Consider the following 21,253-nt stretch of genomic DNA (forward strand, 5'->3'; position numbering starts at 1 on the left):
TGATATGTATATTTAAGCTATGTATGCCAATTATAACCAAACAAATTGTTGATATTTTTTTAATTGAATGGAAATAATAAAGATTTTTATTTTAACGGTGTAGTGCTTTATTCTCACCTTGCCATATTAGTTTGTCCCATTTAAGGCCGGCAATACACGGACCGCTTGGAGCAGACAGGGGCGACAGCTTCAAGGTATCGTGAAGGTATGAGCGTCCATAGAACTCTACAGTTCACTGTGCAGTCACAGCTATTAAGCCGTCGCCCCTGACTGCTTTAAGCGGTCCGTGCATTGCCGGCCTAAAGGTTAAACTGACACTCAGTCCTAACTGTGAGAGTGATACCTACCACCGTTTAACCATTAAAAAAAAAATCTCTTTCCTAAAAATCATTTTTTAATAACTTCATATTTTCAGAAACAATGGCTCCGAAAGTTGAAAGCAGTGTCTCCCCCCACCCACCTAACATTTGAACCATAAAGTTATAAAATATGAAATGTAAAACTTTATATAGACTTTCTAGAAAAAATATTTTGAACTCGATTCATTGAACAGTTTTTTGAAAAATTGAACAAAATAATTTCTGAACTAACTTTGTAATTTAACCGTATTTGTAAACATTTTTTTTAACTTAATTTACATATTCTGGTCCTGAATGCTTTATCTAATTATTTAAAATCACTTTACGCAATCCAAAACGACCACTGGAAAACCCATCATACAAAGCCCATCTTGTATTTTGCCAATTGTAACCCAATTTCCCGAGAGATGTCGCTGAACTTTGGGCTACTTCGTGCTACTGAGATTTTTTTCTGATTTGATGATAGAGGAATGAGGTATGAGCTATAAGGAAAACCACGGAACCAAGCCAAGAGCGTGGCCCCGGTGGCCCGACAGGCTCTTGACCGTTTTTTTTAAATTAATCCAGTAATTTCTTTATATTACAATTCCAGTTTTTTTATATTACAGACTAGCTGATTTCTCGCGGCTTTATCCGTATAGATAGTTTCGGAGCTTTTAGGGTAGGGACCTATATACAACACTAGCTTCTGCCAGCGGTTTCACCCGCATCCCGTGGGAACTACTTCCCGTACCGGGATAAAAAGTAGCCTATAGCCTTCCTCGATAAATGGGCTATCTAACACTGAAAGAAATTTTCAAATCGGACCAGTAGTTCCTGAGAATTAACGCACACCCCCAAACACCCTCATTAGAATATTATGTTATAATCATAATACATACACTGAATTTTTAATATAACATGTATATGCATTGTTATTTACTAAATTAGTTATACCAATTCTTGGAGAACTTTTTGGTCATACTACTACGCACGCAAATATCGCGCCGCGCGCCGCTTGCCTCGACAGAACATGACGAAACTACGGAAAAAGCCGACAATACACGAAGTCTTATTACTTTGAGTTACGGTCTATTTGAATTTGTTTTGACTGTACAGGGTTAATATGACAATAATTTCCGTAGTTTTAATTATTTTTGGGATAAAAAATTACCTATATTAAAAATGATATAAATCGATTCAGTAAACGATTCTGAACAAACTAATTTCAGGATGTGCGTTAATTAAGTTACATGTTGTACAGTTACCGGCACGGATGTCGGGCTCTCGGCGGAAGAGTGGGGATCGCTTTGCGCACCCGTACGCATAAGGCAACAAGGCAGTAAATCGCTTGCGCGCAGGTGAAGGTCAGGACTCGACATCCGTGCCGGTAACTGTATATACCTATAGTAGTTATAGATTGGGAACCAACGAAACAATCAATGGAAAACCGTTAATCAAGTAGGTAAGTACTTGGGTATAGGTATTTGAGTGAATGAGCATCTCTTCATAATCATAGATTCGAAAAAAGGTAGCTAGTAAGTAATAACACTTTCAGTAGGTATGTAGATACCTACCATTATTTTCAGAACAACAGTTCTCTTCGATCCATTCTTCAAAAGGTAATGGAACTGATGAACAAGCAAACAAAGCCAGCACATAAGTACCTAATACCCGAGTTCCGTGGGGACAGAGCAAGAATTTCTTCCTCACCAAACCATAGTTTGACATTTATTTCAGAGAAAATATACCTGTATGTATACACATACATTGCAAAAGAGGAGGCAGGTATCAGGAACCCGTGATAAGGGGATTGAGGTCATAGAATGTACCCCTGGTTACATCATCAAAATTGATTTCGTAGTAGTCTAGTATTGTAGACAAGACCCATTACGATGTTGTTGGACTATCTGGATAAGTAAAACCTTTTTATATAGGGAATAAGCATGGCCGTCGCGTTAAAAAGGTAAATGAATTTTGTTCGAATTTTAGATAGACGTCAGTCAGATTCATACAATACAAATAAAGACAAAAGAAAACCGACTGACGACGTGACTGTTGCAATATAGTTATCGGATTCGTAAATATATTCCCAATAAATTCCCGGAATACGTACACAAAGCAAAATGAGTGAGCCAATGAAGTCTGTTTCTGCCATGAACAAATTGTACATAGGCAATTTACCAATAGAAGCCGACGAAGCAGCAGTGCGACAGCTATTTGCTGAACAAAATCTGACCGTTGCTGAGATTTCAGTAAAGAGAGGTGGTTATGCTTTCGTCGACTTTCCTGATCAATCAGCTGCTGATCGGGCCATAGACAAACTGCATGGTTAGTAACAATCATTTTGAAATTTATTGGTACAATCTAGGCGCTTCAGATTAGCGTTATACTTAGTAAGCCGATTATTTTATTAACATGATTTAAGCACATATAACGTCTTTGCACGATTCAGAGAGGTACCAGGACATTACCGATATATCTAAGTATACCTTCATAAATTCGGTTGGTTTATCCCATTTTAAATTCTAATAGTCGGAATAAATGAGAAAGTTCTAAGTATTTATGCATATATTTGTTACTGTTTCTCGATAAAACTACTGGATGGCTTATTTGACAGAATAACACTAAGTATGAGAATAGTCCCTTCTGAATGGAGTGGAACCGCAGGCGAAAGCTCGTTCTTTAATAGTATTATTTATTTGTCAATGCATTCACCTTTATTGCTTCCCTAAATTATAATTATCACGTGTTTACCTTTATCGCATACTTAACTAAATGATGAACTTTGTTTTAGGTTACTCATATTGTGGACTGCCTCTGATTGTCGAGCCTTCGGTTGCTAATAAGAAAATGTAAGTAACTTCAGACATACCCGACAGGTACTTAGATGGGGAACATTTCTATAGATAAACATAACTGGAAGGAAACATCTCGAACGCTCTTTCCTCTGTAAATTTCCAAGACAGGACAACGCACGTTGTTTACGTGATATTGGATTTCAAACCATTGTTCACACGGAGACAATGGTTAAGAATACGAGACAAATACTAGAACTTATACATGTTTTTTCTAATTCGTCTAGGATAACATTTTTCCGTTAGAAAACAAGGTATTTTCTTGATCAAAGACAAGCGAACCAGCTCATATGCGTTTTACAAATCTGATAAACATTTCTTCTTGGTACCTACTTACCAGAAATACATATGGACAGCTAAAACACTTAACTACTAACTTGGGTTTTTGTCTTCAGGGTGAACGTATCTAATCTGCAAAGCGCGAGCACCACCCAACTGAAGGACACCAATAATGAGACTATCCCTGGAGGTTGGAGGTAAGTGAGATTTTGGGTACCCTCAAACTTATCGATAATTTTTATGGCGGAGCTGAAGGGCGCCCTTACGATAGCTCTTATTTGCTTTACCTTAACTGAAAAAGAAATTTCCTTCTTAATTCATCTTCTCATTTCCAATCTTACTGAATCGCACTGGAATTTTTTCTGTAATTCCAACAATGACATTAATCATTATTCTTCATGAATTAAAATACTACTAAGAATCGTATGCCTTAATGTTGGTCTGATTAGACCGACCGTGCGCCTTACATTAGGTAGGTACTTACCTATACATCCACGATATTGTATTTAATTTGTGATTGCGAGGTACTCTTGGTGATTGATTATTATCACATAATATTCAATTTACCTTAGAGACGTATGCTTTGGTACTCGTGGATGAAAAAAGAATTAAACTTCTTAAATCTTTTTGCCACTGTCATCGCTTTTGGTTCTAGAAGGTTATTCTTTAACCTATTTATTAAGTAACTAATTGGTGATCGAAAAAACTTCAGAAGTCTCGTCTTTCTACCATTATATTCTATTTCTATCGTCTATGGTGTTGTACGATCTCGCGCTTTGCTCTTAAGAAAGCCCACTTTCCTCCTTTTTGTCATTTTTAGGGTTCCGTACCTCAAAAGGAAAAAACGGAACCCTTATAGGATCACTTTGTTGTCCGTCTGTCTGTCTCTGTCTGTCAAGACCCTTTATCTCAAGAACGCGTGGACGTGTCAAGCTGAAATTCACATGAAATACTCAGGTCTATTGTCCCTTTAAAGCTTTGGTTTCCTAGGAAAGCGGTGCCGTCATATAGCGGCCGTAATATTACGGACGCAAATAGACGGTCGTCTTTACGGTGATGACATGTGGGTAAGTTCCACGGCCGTTTTAACACACCGTCAATTACATTTTCTATAATCTTTACTTTTATATTACGTGGTTACGAACGAAATCTATAAAAATTTCGTCGTCTTCGCTGCTCCAAGAGTTGGAACTCATTTTTGACGTTGTTCCGAAAAAAAAACACAAATACGTATTAAAAAAGCTCACCGCTTTCAATAAAACGTTCACCAAACTATCTGACACCGTCAAGACGGCCGTCATGCAAATGGCGGCACCGCTTTTTGAAGTTACGGTGTCAGTTACCGCTCTCTAGGAAACCGCCCCATTTCGTTTACATGGACAACGTTCTAGTGGCGTCATTCACCGCTGTATTACGGCCGCTATGTGACGGCACCGCTTTCCTAGGAAACCCAAGCTTAAGCTGTGAAAATATCAAACTTCTAAGCCAAGCCAATCAAAAGATACAGCCGATTATGTCGATATTTTCAACAAAGGAGATTGGGCAAGAATGTATGAAGTCTGGTCCAAATGTCCACCACGAACGAGACCTATATAATTAAATAGTACACTTAATTTAGAGTAACTTTTACTAAGAAAGTAAAAAAAAAACAATGCCAAAAAAAAGTTATAGCCAAAAATGTATTCTTAATTTTCGGTAGTTTTTGTATGTTATCATTATAATTTTTTATTTTATTCCACTTCCATTTCCGCACTTTATCTAAAACTAAGATGAGTAAGACACATTTCCATATAAACAGCCCATATTTTTGCCCGATGGATGTACGAATCACTAACCAATTAAGGCGCCAGAACTGCTTGAATATACTCAGCGGTTCCTAGTTCCAGCGGTAACTGGTGGTGTCTTCTCTCTAATAATGAACAATTCTATTTTGTCAGAAGTTACAGAAAGTACGAAAATCGAACATCACGAAAAGTAATTGAAAAAATTAAATTGAAAAAATCTGTAAAATGTTGTATTTGATTTTACTATAACTTTTTTCTGGCATTATATTTTTTTTTACTTTCATAACAAAAAATGTTCTACATTTAACGGGCTATCTAGCCATATAGGTCTCGTTCGTGGTGGACATTTGGACCGGAATCGCCCATTGTCCTTTTCGACACTCGCAAAGGAATCAAAACCTACAGGATACTTCCCGTAAACTCAGAGTCTTGAAATTTGGCATGAAGCATTGTCATATAATGCAAATATAGGAAAAAAATCGAAAATCTCATTATTTTAGTTATATAATATAAAAAAAAAAAATATTTTAATAAAATGAAACTTACTACCTTATTTCTCACGAACGAATAAAGGTATAAAATTGAAATTTATACCAAATACCTAGGTCTATTTTCCCTTTAGGCAGTGAAAAAATCAAACTTCTAAGTTAACGCGATCAAAAGATACAGCAGTTATACCCGACACCTTAGACGAATTTCCGTCACACGCTACGGAATCAAAACCTACAAGGTACTTCCCGTGAACTCAGAATCTTGAAAATCGGCAAGAAGCAACGTTATATAGTACAGATAAAGGAAAAATTGCGAAAATGATAAAGGACAATGCCTAAAAACGTCCCCACCTACCAACAGACTTGAAAGTAGTGTCATTGGATGCGCCTCATTTAATAGATCATTTCTTATTATGGAGACACATTCCAAAAGTATGGGGTTTAGGAACTATAAGACAATTTAGTATCCTTAATAATCAATTATCTTCAAGTTTGTTAACCAATTACTCAGAGTTGGGTGGACCGATTTTGATGTTTTTATTTTTATTTTAAAGAATCTATCTCAAAGTTAGTCCGATTTAATTTTCATCAAGATCTTTTAAGCAGTTTTTGAGTTATCATCAGTTAAAATAATCGGTTTGAAGAGGCAATGTAGGATGTCGTGAGGACACCTTCACCACCACCAACAGACTTGAAACTAGTGTCATCGGAAGCGCCTCCTTTGATAGATCATGACTATCATAACGATTTACGCCAAATGTATGGGGGTTTGGAAATATTCGACATTTTAGTATCCACAATTAACGTAACGTTAGGTTAGGTTAGTAGGTATACACCGTGACTTTTTCGTCGTCTTACAAAACGGCAGCCCACTTCATGTATCCAATGACTGGTAAACGTTCATATTAAAAAAAAAAATATGAGATTTGAATAATTTAAAAATAAAAAATAATTCATTAAACCCCAAACATTTACCCCCTTACTTATAAACGTCAATTAAATATAAGTAATACTTAAGGGTTGTTTAAGAAAATTCTTACTTATAAACGTTGCTTAAGCATGTCTTAACTAACATTTAATCACTACTTAAGACTTTAAGTAGTGATTAGTTAAAATGTTGCTTAGAAGGTGATTAGAGATTTTATAAGTAAGGGGGATAGAGTATGTCGTCACAGTAAAAAAATATCTATCGGATAAGGCGCTTCTGATGACACTAGGTTCAACTCTGTTGGAGTCAGTCAGTAAAGGTCCATACAAAATCATTAAACCAATTATCATTCTAACCGGTGATAACTCAAAAATTGCTAAAAAGATCCCGATGAAAATTATATCGGACTAACGTTGAGACACCTTCTTCGCATTAAAAAAAAATAATCAAAATCGGTCTACGCAACTCCGAGTAATTGGTTTACAAACTTGACGTTTATTGATTATTAATCATATCTTTTGATAGAGTGAACCGATTTCGATGAAACAAAGCCTAAGTAATACCCCAAGTTACGTAGAACTTTTGTATATAAGCATTGTCTGCATTAAATTCGTACATTTTACGTGAATCCCGAACAAACAATCACTTTCTACAGATTTATTATATGTATAGATTAAGGATATTAAAATGTCGTGTATTTTCAAAACCCCATACATTTGGAGTAAATCGTTTTGATAATCATGATCTATCGAAGGATGCGCTTCCGATGACACTAGCTTCAAGTCTGTTGGTGGGTGGGGACAGGGTCCATACAAAATCCGGCATTGTCCTTTGAAGTTACATAAAATATTAAAATATTATTTTTGCTTACATGACATAAAATATTTTTTTTATAATTATAAACTTACTACCTACCCTTTTTCACATGAATGCGTAGAGATATTAAAGTTGAAATTCATATCAAACACTTCTTAAATATAATTGCCTCTAAACTGTGAAAAATTTTAAATCATTCAAAGGTCATTGGGCACCTTACTATGGAAACCATACCCACGGCGGATACCTACGAACGAAATATAGCACAGTATAATGATAAAGGCTCTGATTTGATCTGATTGTCATTTTTTCTTGCCAGTTCAGTGAACTCGCAAAGATAATTTTATTTATATTATGTTACCTTGATTAGTCTTATAGTACTTTTGTTTTTATTGTTTAAATTCATTATTTTATTGTTATAATTTTTAATTTGATTTGGTGTAAATGTGTATCTTGTTTCTTTTTTCTTTTTTGTTACCTGAATGTGTTTAATTTTGTAAGAAAAGTGCCTCACTATCGCATTGGATTATATCTGTAATGTTAGTGATAAGGTTGAATAAATAAATAATAAAAAAAAATACTATGGCATTAGTCGCATCAATGTGAACCATGGGAATCTAGAGAAAATCAGGTGTAGGTAAACATCAAATATTTTCCTCATTTCAATGATAAACGACCAAGTTTGACGGATTTGAGAAATCATTTCTTTGTAGTGAAAGAGTATACTCGCCGTTTATTTCCATTGTCATCAGGTCAGGATCTGATGATGGAAATCCTGAGAAATCGAGGGCAACTATCAGAAATTGTAGACATGCATAGGATTAAAACTTGATTCTCAGATGTATGTCTGGTGATACTATCAAACAGGAGGACTTCTCTCGACTTTCTCACGTCTTCATCATCGGGTAAGCTCTACTAACTAACCTTCACTGTTTACCAGTACACCCTCAAAAATACACTCACGTGTCTGGTTTTGACTCGATGCGTGCCTACAATATTCAAGAGTTGCCCTCGATTTCTCAGGGTTTCCAGATCCTCATCAGATCCTCGTCATCCGAAGTGGCATCTTCCTTCTTTATGAAAAGTCTTTAACAATAAAAACTAGCATTGCAACCTGTACAATCCTCTGAAACTGCTTGTCTTTTATATCTTTCAAACGATCGTGGACATTCGTCTCCATGGAATTTTAATAAAATATTTATATTCAAAGAAACGTCATACCATTCTCCACGATTTAAAACTACTTTGATTCATGTCCGCCACTTTTTACAATGCGGGTCAGATATGCCCAATGACCTTTAAGACATAATTAGTTATTTTCAATCAGATTTCTGAAAGATGACTATAAAATGTTGTATATAAATAACTTTTACAAGGTACTGGCCTACTATTTTAGTTATATTATAGAATAAAAAATATTAACTATTTTGACTCTCACGAAATTACCATAACTATGATTGTTCTAAACTGAACGGTTGGCGCGAGACTCACTTTTTATCTATACAGGATTTCTACGGAACCCTCGGTGCGCGAGTCCGACTCGCACTTGGCCGGTTTTTTTTTTTACTTGGTATAGCCTGAATATCATAAAGCCTAAAGCCTAAAGTCTAAAGTCCTAAAGCCTAAAGTCTTTTGGGGGAAAAAGTCCGACAAAGGCACATATTATGCACGTCACGCTACCTGGCCTGCCACAGAACTGTCCGGTAGTCCCTCTTCCTAGATACCTTATAGTTCCCATTTACGCGTGGAACGTGGCATCTAAAACAATATCAGTTCGAAATATTGATGCAATTTAAATACCTACTAGATATCTAGATTCTGAAATGCATCATCCATTATTTATATGCAGTTGTTTGGAAAATCTAGCCTTGTATACAAACTTTTGTAAAATATCTGAAGATTTCACGAGAGACCTCTCACTCATCAGCAGCGAATGGGATTACAAACTATCTGTAGAACTGTAGAACTAAGTTATTTTCCATCCTATTGTCTAGAGGGGGTTGATTGATCGCTGAATTCTTTTGCAGATAGTTAAAAAAAAATCTTTTCAAATATTTTTGTTATTTCACGAACCGCGTTACCACCTACCTAATAAGTCTCAAAGTCGATCATATTAAGTAGTTGTTTGTTCTTGTTGCTAAGTAGGTGCTACTAATATAGAACATTTGAGTCGCTTGGAACATTCAACATTCGCCTGGCAAAGAGTAACTTACACTAAACAAACAATCCCATGCTAGTCATTTTCTTACTAAGTGTTTGTATGAGTATCGAAGTCCGAGTTTAGACTAGTATGCTGCGCCGCAAGGTTAACTAAAGGTAAGCAAACCACTTTCTGTTCTTCAATATCATACACATACTTTACTGGCCAACCATTCTTTAATGTACCTGCCGACGTTACATACCTACCTATATCATTATGTTGATTGGTTGACTGATTCAATTGCACGTACCTACCTAGCGCTATCCGTAAAACCGAAAAAGTGTTAAACGTCCCGTACAACAATTATGAAAATATTTAAATTCTTAATATTACCGATATTTAGCAAAAAAAAAAACGTTAATGTGCAAGCCCTCAATCTGTTATGTCATAGACGCAAAAGCTACGTTTTCACCTTAAATGTGCTGACCGCGGCAAAGTAGAGCCAAATCTAGAGAACTCAATTAGATATTACATATATTATATAGGTATATATGTGTACCTAAGGCCTCTGTTCCAAACATAAAGTAAATAACCACTTGTTGTTGTCGTAAACACTAACCGTCTTACCACAAAAACTTTTAAACGTCAGTTTATGCTTTGTCTAAAAAAATGTCAAATTATGACGTTGACATATGGTTCATTTTGCAGCCAAAATTTTATTAGACAAGTGTAAAACAGGGTTTAAAGTTTTTGTAGTAAGGCCCCAGTGGTTTTATAGTCTTTGGTTCCAAATAATCTATCTTGGGTTTATTTCAATAAAAAACAGTGCGCTGTTTTTGGCGAAGTTTTTGGCTACAATAATTTGTTGTATTTTTTTAATACCTTTGTAACACCGTGTATAGGTAGAGTGTAGAGGTACCTCCTCTTATTACTGCGTTCCCATCACGCAATATCTAACTTAAATTCAGATATGTTTGTTGCGCACAATATTACTATGACTACAAATGTGTTTTCATACTTTGAAGGGATAATAACTTTCTCACAGAATCATAATCTCAAATATCTGTCATACCGTATACATTATGTTCAATTTGTTAGCTCACAGGTATCAAATTCTAAGCAATCATTAAAGGGGTGAACCCTTCGCGTCTTCTCAGCAATTCCCCTATAGAATTCGTTAAACTTAACCAGTTTCATAAGAACGTTAGCGTTATATAATGTCCTATCGTAATTCAATTGGAGTAAGCTTAGTATTTTATCTGTGAACCGGTCAAAACCCGCCGGATTTAAATTGTTTTTTTTTTGTGCTGAGCTCCTGTATCTTGAAGGACAGAAACCGTCATTCTTTTAAATGCTTTTATATGAGCGACGACCGTTGATGTTACCCTGCTTTTGTGTCTAACAAAATTAAATCGTGTTCGAATACCATTTTTTGTTAATTTAGCATGCCTAGATTTTGCCTATCGAGAAATTATAGTTTTGGTTTTCATTAATGTTTTCAGTCAGCAAATATTATTTGCATACTTGCTACAATGCAACTTTTCTAAATTTGTATCCCTATGTGTTTTCTAAGTACCTATATCTTGGACACCAATGACTGTGTTTCGGATGGCCACCTTAAATTGTAGGTCCCGGCTGTCATTGAACATCCTTGTCACAGTCGTTACGGGTAGACAGAAGCCAGTAAGTCTGACACCAGTTTAACCAAAAATTGGGTAACTGGGAGGTCAGATAGGCAGTCGCTCCTTGTAAAACACACAGCTGCATCCGGTTAGACTGGAAGCCGACCCCAAAATAGTTGGGAAAAAGTCTCTGAAGATGATGAGAGCAGTGCAATAAATAAAAAATAGCCCTTGAATAGGCTGTTTCAATGCTTATACTTTAGTGACACTCCCATGGCCCGCGGGTAACAGAGGACGTCGGTAGCGGGGGTGTTTGTACCATACGAGGGAGTCATCTGACATGAGACATTCATGTCAGTTGACTCCGTGGTTGGGTTATTGCCATACGCCTAATTTATCTTTACCTTACATCGCTAATACACCACCATTAGGTTTATTGGCCACAATAGTCCTGTCTTATATGTATTGCTGGTACTACAATAAGTACCTATTACATATCTTCTTCCTCCTGCCCTGTTCCCAATTTTATTTGGGGTCGGCGCAATATGTCATCCTCTTCCATTGTCCCCTGTCACTCGTCATACTGACCCTCACTCCCTTCCTATTCATGTCATCTTTCTCATAATAATACCTTGTTATCAATCACATCGGAAACAATTTTAAGAAGCAGCAGTAGAAACTCTATGACAGTAACTTCCCCGCGCACCTTGGTGAAGTGTAGGAATGCACAAGGTTACGAATTTTCCAAGCTGTAGGTAAAAATCAGATTTTTATTACACTTCGCAGGACAGCTCTTGCATTAAAACAATAAGCCACAAGCTTGCACAAGATGTTTCGTTTGAGATGTTTCCATACATATTGTTCTAAAGTATTTGACATTGTGTTTGCCTATCGGAACCCATATACTCGTACTCTAGGAGCAGGACTTCTTCTTACATAATCAGCATGATTATTTTCAACGGCTCTGCACTCGTTAGTGATTGCTCTGACAATATAAGTACCGTTAATGAAATACAAGTGGTCTGCTTTGTGTCGGCAGAATTCAAGGGGGTAGTTTGATTGTTGCCTTTATCTAAATACGTGATCTGCGATCTCATTGAAAGTGGGCCTTTATATTGCATACGATATACTTACTACGGCACACAGGTATGTAGGAATTTAAAGATTAGCTAGCAGGGGTTCGAAGCCATCCGTAGTATTCCTTAGGTATGTTATGCTCAATTATTATTTACTAGCTTCCGCTCGCGGCTTCGGCCGCGTGGTGTGTTAATAAAAAGCAGCCTATGTGTTATTCCAGGGTATCATTTATCTACATACCAAATTTCAACTAAATCGGTCCAGCCGTTTTTGCGTGAAGGAATAACAAACATACATCCATACATTCTCACAGGAATATGACTATTATGGCTTTCTATTGTAATTTTTCTGCAAAAAGTCCATTTCATGGCGACGATCTTAGGGTTTTCGTGGTAATTCAAATAATCCACTTGAAAGCTATACCTAGGTCGGTACTATTCTCTACGCGGCATAGGGGAACCTCGCAAACAATGCCATCCATTGAACATTAAAGCAACAAGTGCTGCCTGCTACAATTTGCATTTCTACCCTAGTCTTTATTAAACGGTTTTAAATGGGCAGTGACAGTTTATTCTGTTAGATAACTTCAGATAAATACTTAGATTTTGTCATCATCATCATTATCGATCGACCAATTTCAGCCCACAGCACTAACAACTCTAATAAGTAAGGAATGAAAAAGTTACCTATTACAAAATAACCGACTTCCAAGAGCACAAAACTAAAATGTCAATCTTTAGGTAGGTACTTATCTAATAATATTTTTTTACATTGCTGTTTACGTTGATGGCAAAATGAACAGTATCCTACAATGCTTTGTCACCGACTTTATAGCGCTGAAGGTAAGGAAAAAAATATTTTGCACCGTGTTTTTGGAAATCTGTGTTTGCTCTTGTGTCGAAAATCGATACCGAAAGGCAAGTTACATACTTACGTGTAGGTACCTATTGGTATAAGTATCTAATAAGATACACCACAACAAAGTAGGAAGCACTCTTAATACATATGTACCTGCGAAATACAAATTAAATTTGTGCAGTTCCTAGATAGTTTTCACGAATTAGTTCAGTTCCAAGCATTCCCCGGATTTGTTTAGTTTGGCTCTGCTCTAGTTTTGATTTAACATAAGTAGCCGCACTCGGTTTATCGACACATCTTTTACTAAGTAGGTAGGTACTTAAGTGTAAGTACCTAATGCAAAGCACGGAAGAAATCTGAAGTATTTTTTATCCATGTCTAGAAGTAGGTTGGTGATTGAGATCAGAATGAAAAATACCCAACGATACAAAGAAAAATACCCTGTGACACCGTGATCACATTCCCCGTAATATCTTTTCTTTTTTTCCTAGAGATACCTACTTAATTGCGTCTTGTTGAACATAAGCTTCTCGTCTTATTGTCGTAGCTATCTCAGCTCGAGAAGTAGCTGACTCGGGTCTGCTTGCCACGCTTCCCGGAATTCATTATTTCTTAGGTATCCTTAGGTACCTACCATTTACTTGTTCTTAGCATTCAATGTTTTCTCCTATACAAACTAAAGTACTTACGCCATGCCTGGTAACCTAGGGTTGTACTGGAAATGAAAGTGACAGGCTGGCGGGGAACGCAGCTCGGAAAAATGTAGGACGTCGTGTGTAGAGGATGTAGGTAGACGGGCGCGTATCGTCACGGCACGTGTTCTCCGGGTGTGACCGGCGGCGCTCGCAAGGAGCGCCCACGTGCCACGAGCGGATCGGTCGATACACATTCGCGCACGCGCCGACTCTCCCGCCATTCAGCTGCCAACCGGCCAGGACCTATCAAAGGTCCCGCTTTCCCTTGAAACTTGAATCAGCCTCCGCTACGACGCACTACTGAAATTAACAATTCTTAAACACAAGACGTCGAAACTATAGGTAAAACTTGTAAAATCTAGGCACCTAAATATTAGTTTAAACTTCGAAAGCCTGAGAGCTTCGTATTTAACGTTTACTAGTTATTACTACAGATTACTTAATAGTTACTATGGCAGGCAGTACCTACCTACTTCACGCAAATAAGACCTATTAAGAGTACACCTACCACGTTAGAGTATGTACCTACCTGCCTAATGTGAATGTTTGCAGAAAATGTAAAAAATAAACGATAGGATTAACTTGATTAATCGTTTCATACATTTAATGATGACAGTTAAAACTTTACCACAGATTATTTAGTGGACTACTGTCAGCGCTATCACACTAGCAGATCTTTGTCGTGCGTAGCAGAACCGAGTCTATACGCGCGACACATTCCGTGCGGAAAAAATCTCGTCGCGCGGTTCTAGGAGGCATCGTCTATACCGCTAGTTACATTGTTTGCTAGCTTTGCACGTCAAGTTTTGGAAGTTTTGTTGATGACGTGTTCTATATCATAAAAGATACCCGCCAAAAACCAGGACCCCAAGGAAGAAGAACATTTGCTCTCACTCACACCTAAACCCTTTCGTCGTCAGTACATAAAAATCACTGTGCTATGTCCGACATTGGATTGACCAAACGAACTATCTCCAAAAGGATGACATATCACAGTTGTGAGAAAACCGTCATCCGTCAACCGTATCACAGAACACTTGCTGGAGTCAGGCCCGAATCACTGGATCGAGCTACACGAACCGCAGGTTGTATCTACGGATCGTCTCGTCACTATTACTCCAGGATAGTGCGAGAAGCGGTTGAAATCATTAAACCTTAAATTGTTTACTGTCCTTCGTGAACGCGCGACACCGTAGCGTTCATTCAGAGCGTTGTCGTTCAGAAAACCCTAGCGGAAAATGCACCTTAACAGTCCCCCGCTAAGTCAGGGTATTTTTCACTCTGAAAAATTCAGCGTTTCCATAAAAAAAGTCTCCATTTGCATGATGATATCGGCTACAATTCTAACATACCGTGGTTTATTTCTGAGTGGGGAAAAATTATCACGCACTACTAATTAGTAACTTATTAGTACTTTACCAACAGGGACTAGAGAAAAGTCAATCCAATATTTTTTGCGTTAACGACAACGTTGTATTTTCTGTTTGCTCGTGGTAAATACATTATGGAAGCAAAGGATTATTCCCAGAAGATGGTGGTAACCTAGATTCAGGACATTATGCACTGTGCATGGTAAATTTCTGAGAAGCATCGAAATAGATGCGACATTAGTTTGTTTGATACTGCACTCTACATAAGTATAGGGCTGCCATACGTCCGGGATGCCATTTTCCCGGATTTGTCCTAGTTTGGGGGACGTCCGGGCTGGGTTTCAAGAAGTGTCCGTGGAAAACCCGGACACTTTACATGTAAGAAAGCACCTTATTGAATTTAAGTATATGGTAATAGTAAATGGATTAAAAATTAGGACTTGTTTTGTTTAAAAAATATTCTCGGACTCGTTCTGGGGAAAAAAGCGATTTACGTCAAATGTCCGGATTTTTTATAATGTATTATTTTGGGGTTTGGCAAAATTCGAGATAGCAGCCCTAGATAAGTACCTAAAATGGGAGCGACACACCATGCCGAACTAACCTAGTGACTTGGCCAAGACCTAACACTCGTTAAGCTTGCCATTTGCGTCTCGTTGACATATATTGTACTTTAAGATGTACGCCCTCCATTTTTTACCTAATAAAAAAAATATATATCAAAGAGGGCGATTAACGGAAATACTTCTCTCTGCTAATTATTGCTTATTCATATTTAAATCCTGTGGCTACTAAATAAATTGCCGCGCCAAATCGAGGCCGGTGTGTCGCAAAACTTAGCGCCCATCCCCCTCCCTCCCCCCCCCCACATACCATACTCATCCCGCACTGCCGCCACCTTCCTACCCCACCACCTTTCACAGAGAATTCATAAATAACCTCATAATTACATACGTAGTAGATAGTTTAGTTTGTATTTAATTATGATATTTAACGGAAAATGTAAGATTTTATTATGCCTACAAAAGGGCCTGTAATTGAAATACTTGGCAAGTAAATTAAGGGCGCTCACACAAAACTGCGATGCGATGAAAAATCGAAAAAACTTGCGAAACGATGCGCGATATTATTTTGTTCGGCAGCCCGTTTGGCACGGTGTTTGCCGGACAAAATCGCACCGCAGTTTTGTGTGGGGGAGCCCTAAATGAAGGTATTTTCTGGTGTGTATATCTATATACATTTAGAAGCTTATTATATTCAATGTTGTGTATGATATAAAACGGCGTATGCAGGTAGGTATAACACCCATTTCCTCATTTCATAATCCCTTTGTATAATAATTTATAGGTATAGGTATTTAAGAAGTACGGGAGTTAATTACGGGAATTAGTGTCACTAGCTTTACTGGTCACGCACACACATGCTTATATCAAAACGTGAAGTCATGATATTTCTAATCTTGCCACCTTTGCCAATGTTGAGAAATCTATTTTTTTCGTGACCATTTTATGCTGCAGGTTCACCCGGTACACACTTGTTGAATCCCCCGGCCGCCCTGCGCTATGGGTAACCTACTTACATATAAGTGGCCGTCCATGTTATGACGAGTTTCTTAATATTTTGGAACACTAAGTTGGTAGGCCCCTGTCATATGAATATCTTTGGCAGTCGTTACGATATACATACAAAGCTAGACTGATGATGTGGAAAAAATTGCTCAGGTACAAAAAATCTATATATAAAATAAAAAATATAAAAGAAAGTCGTGTTAGTTAACTCGAGAATGACTGAACCGTTTAAGCTGAAAATTAGAGGGGAGGTAGCTTAGACCCAGGAGGACATAGGAGTTTTTGTCACCATCCGGGACGCAGGTAAAACTGCTGGCAGAAGCTATTAATATATAAAATTCATTCAGGTTATGCATTCCTTACTTAGGATATTCCATACAATAATGGCGGTAAGCCTCTTTAAGGCGTGTTCTCGGGTGGAATCATGCCTTCCGCCAACCCTGTTCAGACAGCCCATAGAACACAGTGGAGCGCCCTGTAGTGTAGAGGTTGTGACCTGCCAGGGAAAAGCTTTGGTTTCCTAGGAAAGCAGTGCAGTCATATAGCGGCCGTAATACAGCGATGAATGACGTCACTAGAACGTTGTCTATGTAAACGAAATGGGGCGGTTTCCTAGAGAGCGGTAACTGACACCGTAACTTCAAAAAGCGGTGCCGGCATTTGCATGACGATTGTTTTTATATGACGATGATTTTGATGAACGTTTTATTGAAAGCGGTGAAACTTTTTTAATCCGTATTTGTGTTTTTTTTTTCGGAACACCGTAAAAAATGAGTTCCAACTCTTGGAGCAGCGAGGACGACGAAATTTTAATAGATTTCGTTCGTAACCACGAAGCAATAAATAATATAAAAAGTAAGGATTATAGAAAAAGTCAACCAAAACAGAATTGGTGTCGTGAAATTTGAGAAATCTATACATATAATAAATCTGTAAAAAAACTGTGTCTGTACATTGAATATATTAAAAAAATAATAATTGGGTGGGTGGGGTTTAGAAACAGTAATGGATCACAATTCAAAAAAAATATTCTGTCTGTTTGTCTGTATGTCTGTATGTCTGTTTGTTTGTACACGCTAATCTTCCGAACTACTGAACGGATTTCAATGGTTTTTTCTTTGTTGTATCAGTATTAAGCCTGGTCAACATATAGGCTATAATTTATCTTCGAAACTTGAAGACCTGATGCAGAACTCCAACAGACCAACAAAACTATAAGAGATACAAAAATGGTGCCATAGCAAAAATTGTTTCATGTGATGAGCATTTTCTGCTGAGATAATAAATTTGAAGATCTGGAACACCTTATGTGGAACCCCAAGAGCCAATTTTACATACCTAGACGTGGCGTCACGAGCCCCCACTCTCCGACTTTGTTGCGTTATATCTCATTATTATTTTGTAGTATGTCTCTTCCTCGGGACAACAGAGTTCCGAATTTTTGGGAGGCAAACGTGGGGCCGAAGCCAACACGCTGAGACAACTTTAATGAAATGGTGACACAAAACCGACCATTATCCCTTTATACACTATAGAAATGAACCCAAGGACAATCCTCGGTGGACGTCGTTAAAAAAAGACAATCCCCAGATCTGTGCTACACTATTGCTAACTATCACAGCCCGGGAACCAGTCACTGAATAAGTGAATAGCAACAAGAGGGCAACAGGGACATGAGCGGCTGAAGGGTGAGGATACCTCGGCGGACTTTAAACGCAGATTACGCTCTCCCTGTGCTTGCCATGAGGCACCTACCCTCCGAACAGGGCTACTAATCCTGCTCTAGCGACTCCACTCTGGACGGCCAAGCCAAGCCAGAGGCGTGAGACCTACCCCCGTCATGGTTCACTCCGACCGGCCGGAGATGGGGGACACTATACTCTCCCTGGAGAACTCAGTATATATAGCCCCGCGGGGTCGCTACTCCCCGTCATCAGCCTCAGATGTCCTGCGGTGCCTATATCTCATTATTATTGTCGTTATTATCTCAAGAGCCTTTGTCCCAATTATGTTAGGGTCGACTTCCAGTCACGATGCAACTGAGTACCAGTGTTTTACAAGGAGCGACTGCCTATCTGACCTCCACAACCCGGTTACCCGCTCAACCCAACACCCCTTGGTAAGACTTACTGGCTTCTGACTACCCATAACGACTGCCAAGAATGTTCAATGACAGCTGGAACCTACAGTTTAACATCCCCTCCAAATAACGGTCATTGGTATCCAAAATATACGTAGAAAGTACATACGAACTTAGAAAAGTTGCATTGGCAGGCACTTGCCAGACCTGGAATCAAAGACGCACGCTCATACTTGAGAGATTGGTTCTCTACTCACTAAACCACCACGACTTCCACTAAGTCACCACGACTTTGTCATCTATTTAATGTTTTTTTACGTAATAATACGTGTAATATTTTGCCACCCACAAATGCGGACTAATTAGTTAGAATCACTACTTTTATCCCTATGGTCACGTCTATTGCGGTTCAGTTCTCAGCGTTTTGTTTAGTCTGCTGTGCTTTTGCCATTAAAGTACAAAAATTAAATATATGGAAGGTTTCTAATGGTTATGCGTATTCCGTTGTTTTCAAGTCAACGGGCCCTTAAAATTCAATATCAGACGATTCAGATCTTTGATTTTGCTGACCCCGTAGTTGCTGCTGGCATAAGTGACAGGATCCGCGTACGAAGTCGCGGGCAGAAGCTAGTATTAAATAAAACAGGTTAGTAAGTATAATACAACTAACAAAAAGTTTATGACGGTGTGTTAAAACGGCCGTGGAACTTTCCATGTGATCACCGAAAAGACGACCGTCTATTTGCGTCCGTAATATTACGGCCGCTATATGACGGCACCGCTTTCCTAGGAAACCCAAGCTTAACAGTGTCCTCATGTCCGTACCAGTTAACCAGACGGTCTGGGACTAGAGGGAATGGGATGCTATCGTCTTCTTCAGGTGGATTTACATGAGACGAGCGAATGCTCATTCTATCCCCACTATGTCAAATTATTTTAGTGTAAACAGGCGTAGAGCATTCTTTCGTTGTTCTGAGTGCGTTCGCAAAGTTTCTATGGAATATTCTAAGAATGCTCGCTCGCTTGATGTAAACGCCCCTAGAGCGCGCGAACAGTTACTTAGAGCGTTCTTGCGTGTTCGAACGTGCTCGCGCCCCTGAGCGGTCTTTTCAAAGCGTTCTTGTGTTCTAGCGATTGTATCGATTAAATTATGGATTGGTCTCAAGAAAAATGTTTACTAATGATAGAAGCCTATCAAAATTTTAGATGTCTGTGGGATCCGACGTATGAACACTATAAAAATACAACTTACAAACAAGATGCTTGGCAAGAAATTGCAAAACTACTGAAATGTAATGTTGAAGAAGTAAAAAAGAAGATGGACTCGCTTCTTGCATCTTATCGCCGAGAAAGGCAAAAAACAATGAGTACGCCATCAGGCAGCGGTGCCGATTGTACTTATAATTCTAAATGGTTTGCATTTAAAAGTATGCACTTTTTGATGGACAAATATAAACCGAGGAAAACAATTGATTTCTTCAATGATCCAGCTCCTACACAAAATACGAAAGAATGCTCTTGTTCTAGCTCTAGCTCTTTGTTCGTTTGATGTAAACGCTGAATACGAGTTTTTGTTTACACTAAAAGACCACGAAAGAATGCTCTTGTTCTAGCTCTAGCTCTATGTTCTTTTCATGTAAATCCACCTTTCTGCGAAGCAGATTTGCTAACGAACAAGGCGGAGTGGCTTACAATCTAGATTTCTATAAAAAAAAAACAAACACACAAGTTGAACGCTGACATACAGACATATCTTTTTAATCAATAATTCAACTAAAGTCTAACGCAGTCTATTAAAATACCTCTCTTGAATAATACCTACGTTCTTTCAAAACCAATTACAAAAACAAAACGCCAAAATACATGCAGTGTAAGTTCAACGGAAGCTTCCGAAATGGGAAAATTAAAACTACATAGTAAAAGCAAATCTTGTTTTTTTTCTAAAGACCGCGTAGCTTAATTAGTTTTCAGGCGCATTTCGTATTTTCATGCCACATACCAAATAGAAAGTTCGGTGAGTTGAGTAGGTTAGGTGAGTTTGAATCATGATAATCTTTTTCCAAGTTTTTTGACGAATGATATTAGGACCTATTTTGGGAAGAGATACAGCTAGTACCAATTTTTTTTATTTACTTCGAACATGAAAGCTGTTCTGACTACCTAATTACACATATTTGTTTTCGAAATGTAAATTTAACAATTAAGATTGCGATGTTTTAAAACAGGTTACCTAACTCATTTTTTTTGCCATTGCCACTAACTAAGTGAAGCGGGCTGACTTTTGAGTTGTAAGTATCACTTGTGTCTGGGATCTTCCCAATTTTCCTTTTGCAATACTGAAAGTTTTTT

The 21,253-nt window shown here is 38.0% G+C and overlaps 1 protein-coding gene across 2 annotated transcripts in view; it reads left to right on the forward strand.

Annotated features, from left to right (window-relative positions):
- Window positions 1-2,376: 2,376 nt before the first annotated feature.
- Imp (IGF-II mRNA-binding protein) overlaps window positions 2,377-21,253 on the forward strand; it is a 69,758-nt gene continuing 50,881 nt past the window's right edge. The window contains exons 1-3 of one of the 2 annotated variants that reach the window (XR_002429732.3): window positions 2,377-2,669; window positions 3,136-3,193; window positions 3,592-3,672. Coding sequence is in view for 1 of the 2 variants with exons in the window: in XM_021339039.3 (XP_021194714.1) it covers window positions 2,465-2,669; window positions 3,136-3,193; window positions 3,592-3,672 (344 nt within the window). In the remaining variant the exon portion in view is untranslated. The remainder of the gene's footprint in view (window positions 2,670-3,135; window positions 3,194-3,591; window positions 3,673-21,253) is intronic. The other variant, XM_021339039.3, reaches the window with a different exon arrangement.

The sequence above is a fragment of the Helicoverpa armigera genome, chromosome 1 (genome assembly GCF_030705265.1).
Source record: "Helicoverpa armigera isolate CAAS_96S chromosome 1, ASM3070526v1, whole genome shotgun sequence".
Lineage (NCBI taxonomy): Eukaryota > Metazoa > Arthropoda > Insecta > Lepidoptera > Noctuidae > Helicoverpa > Helicoverpa armigera.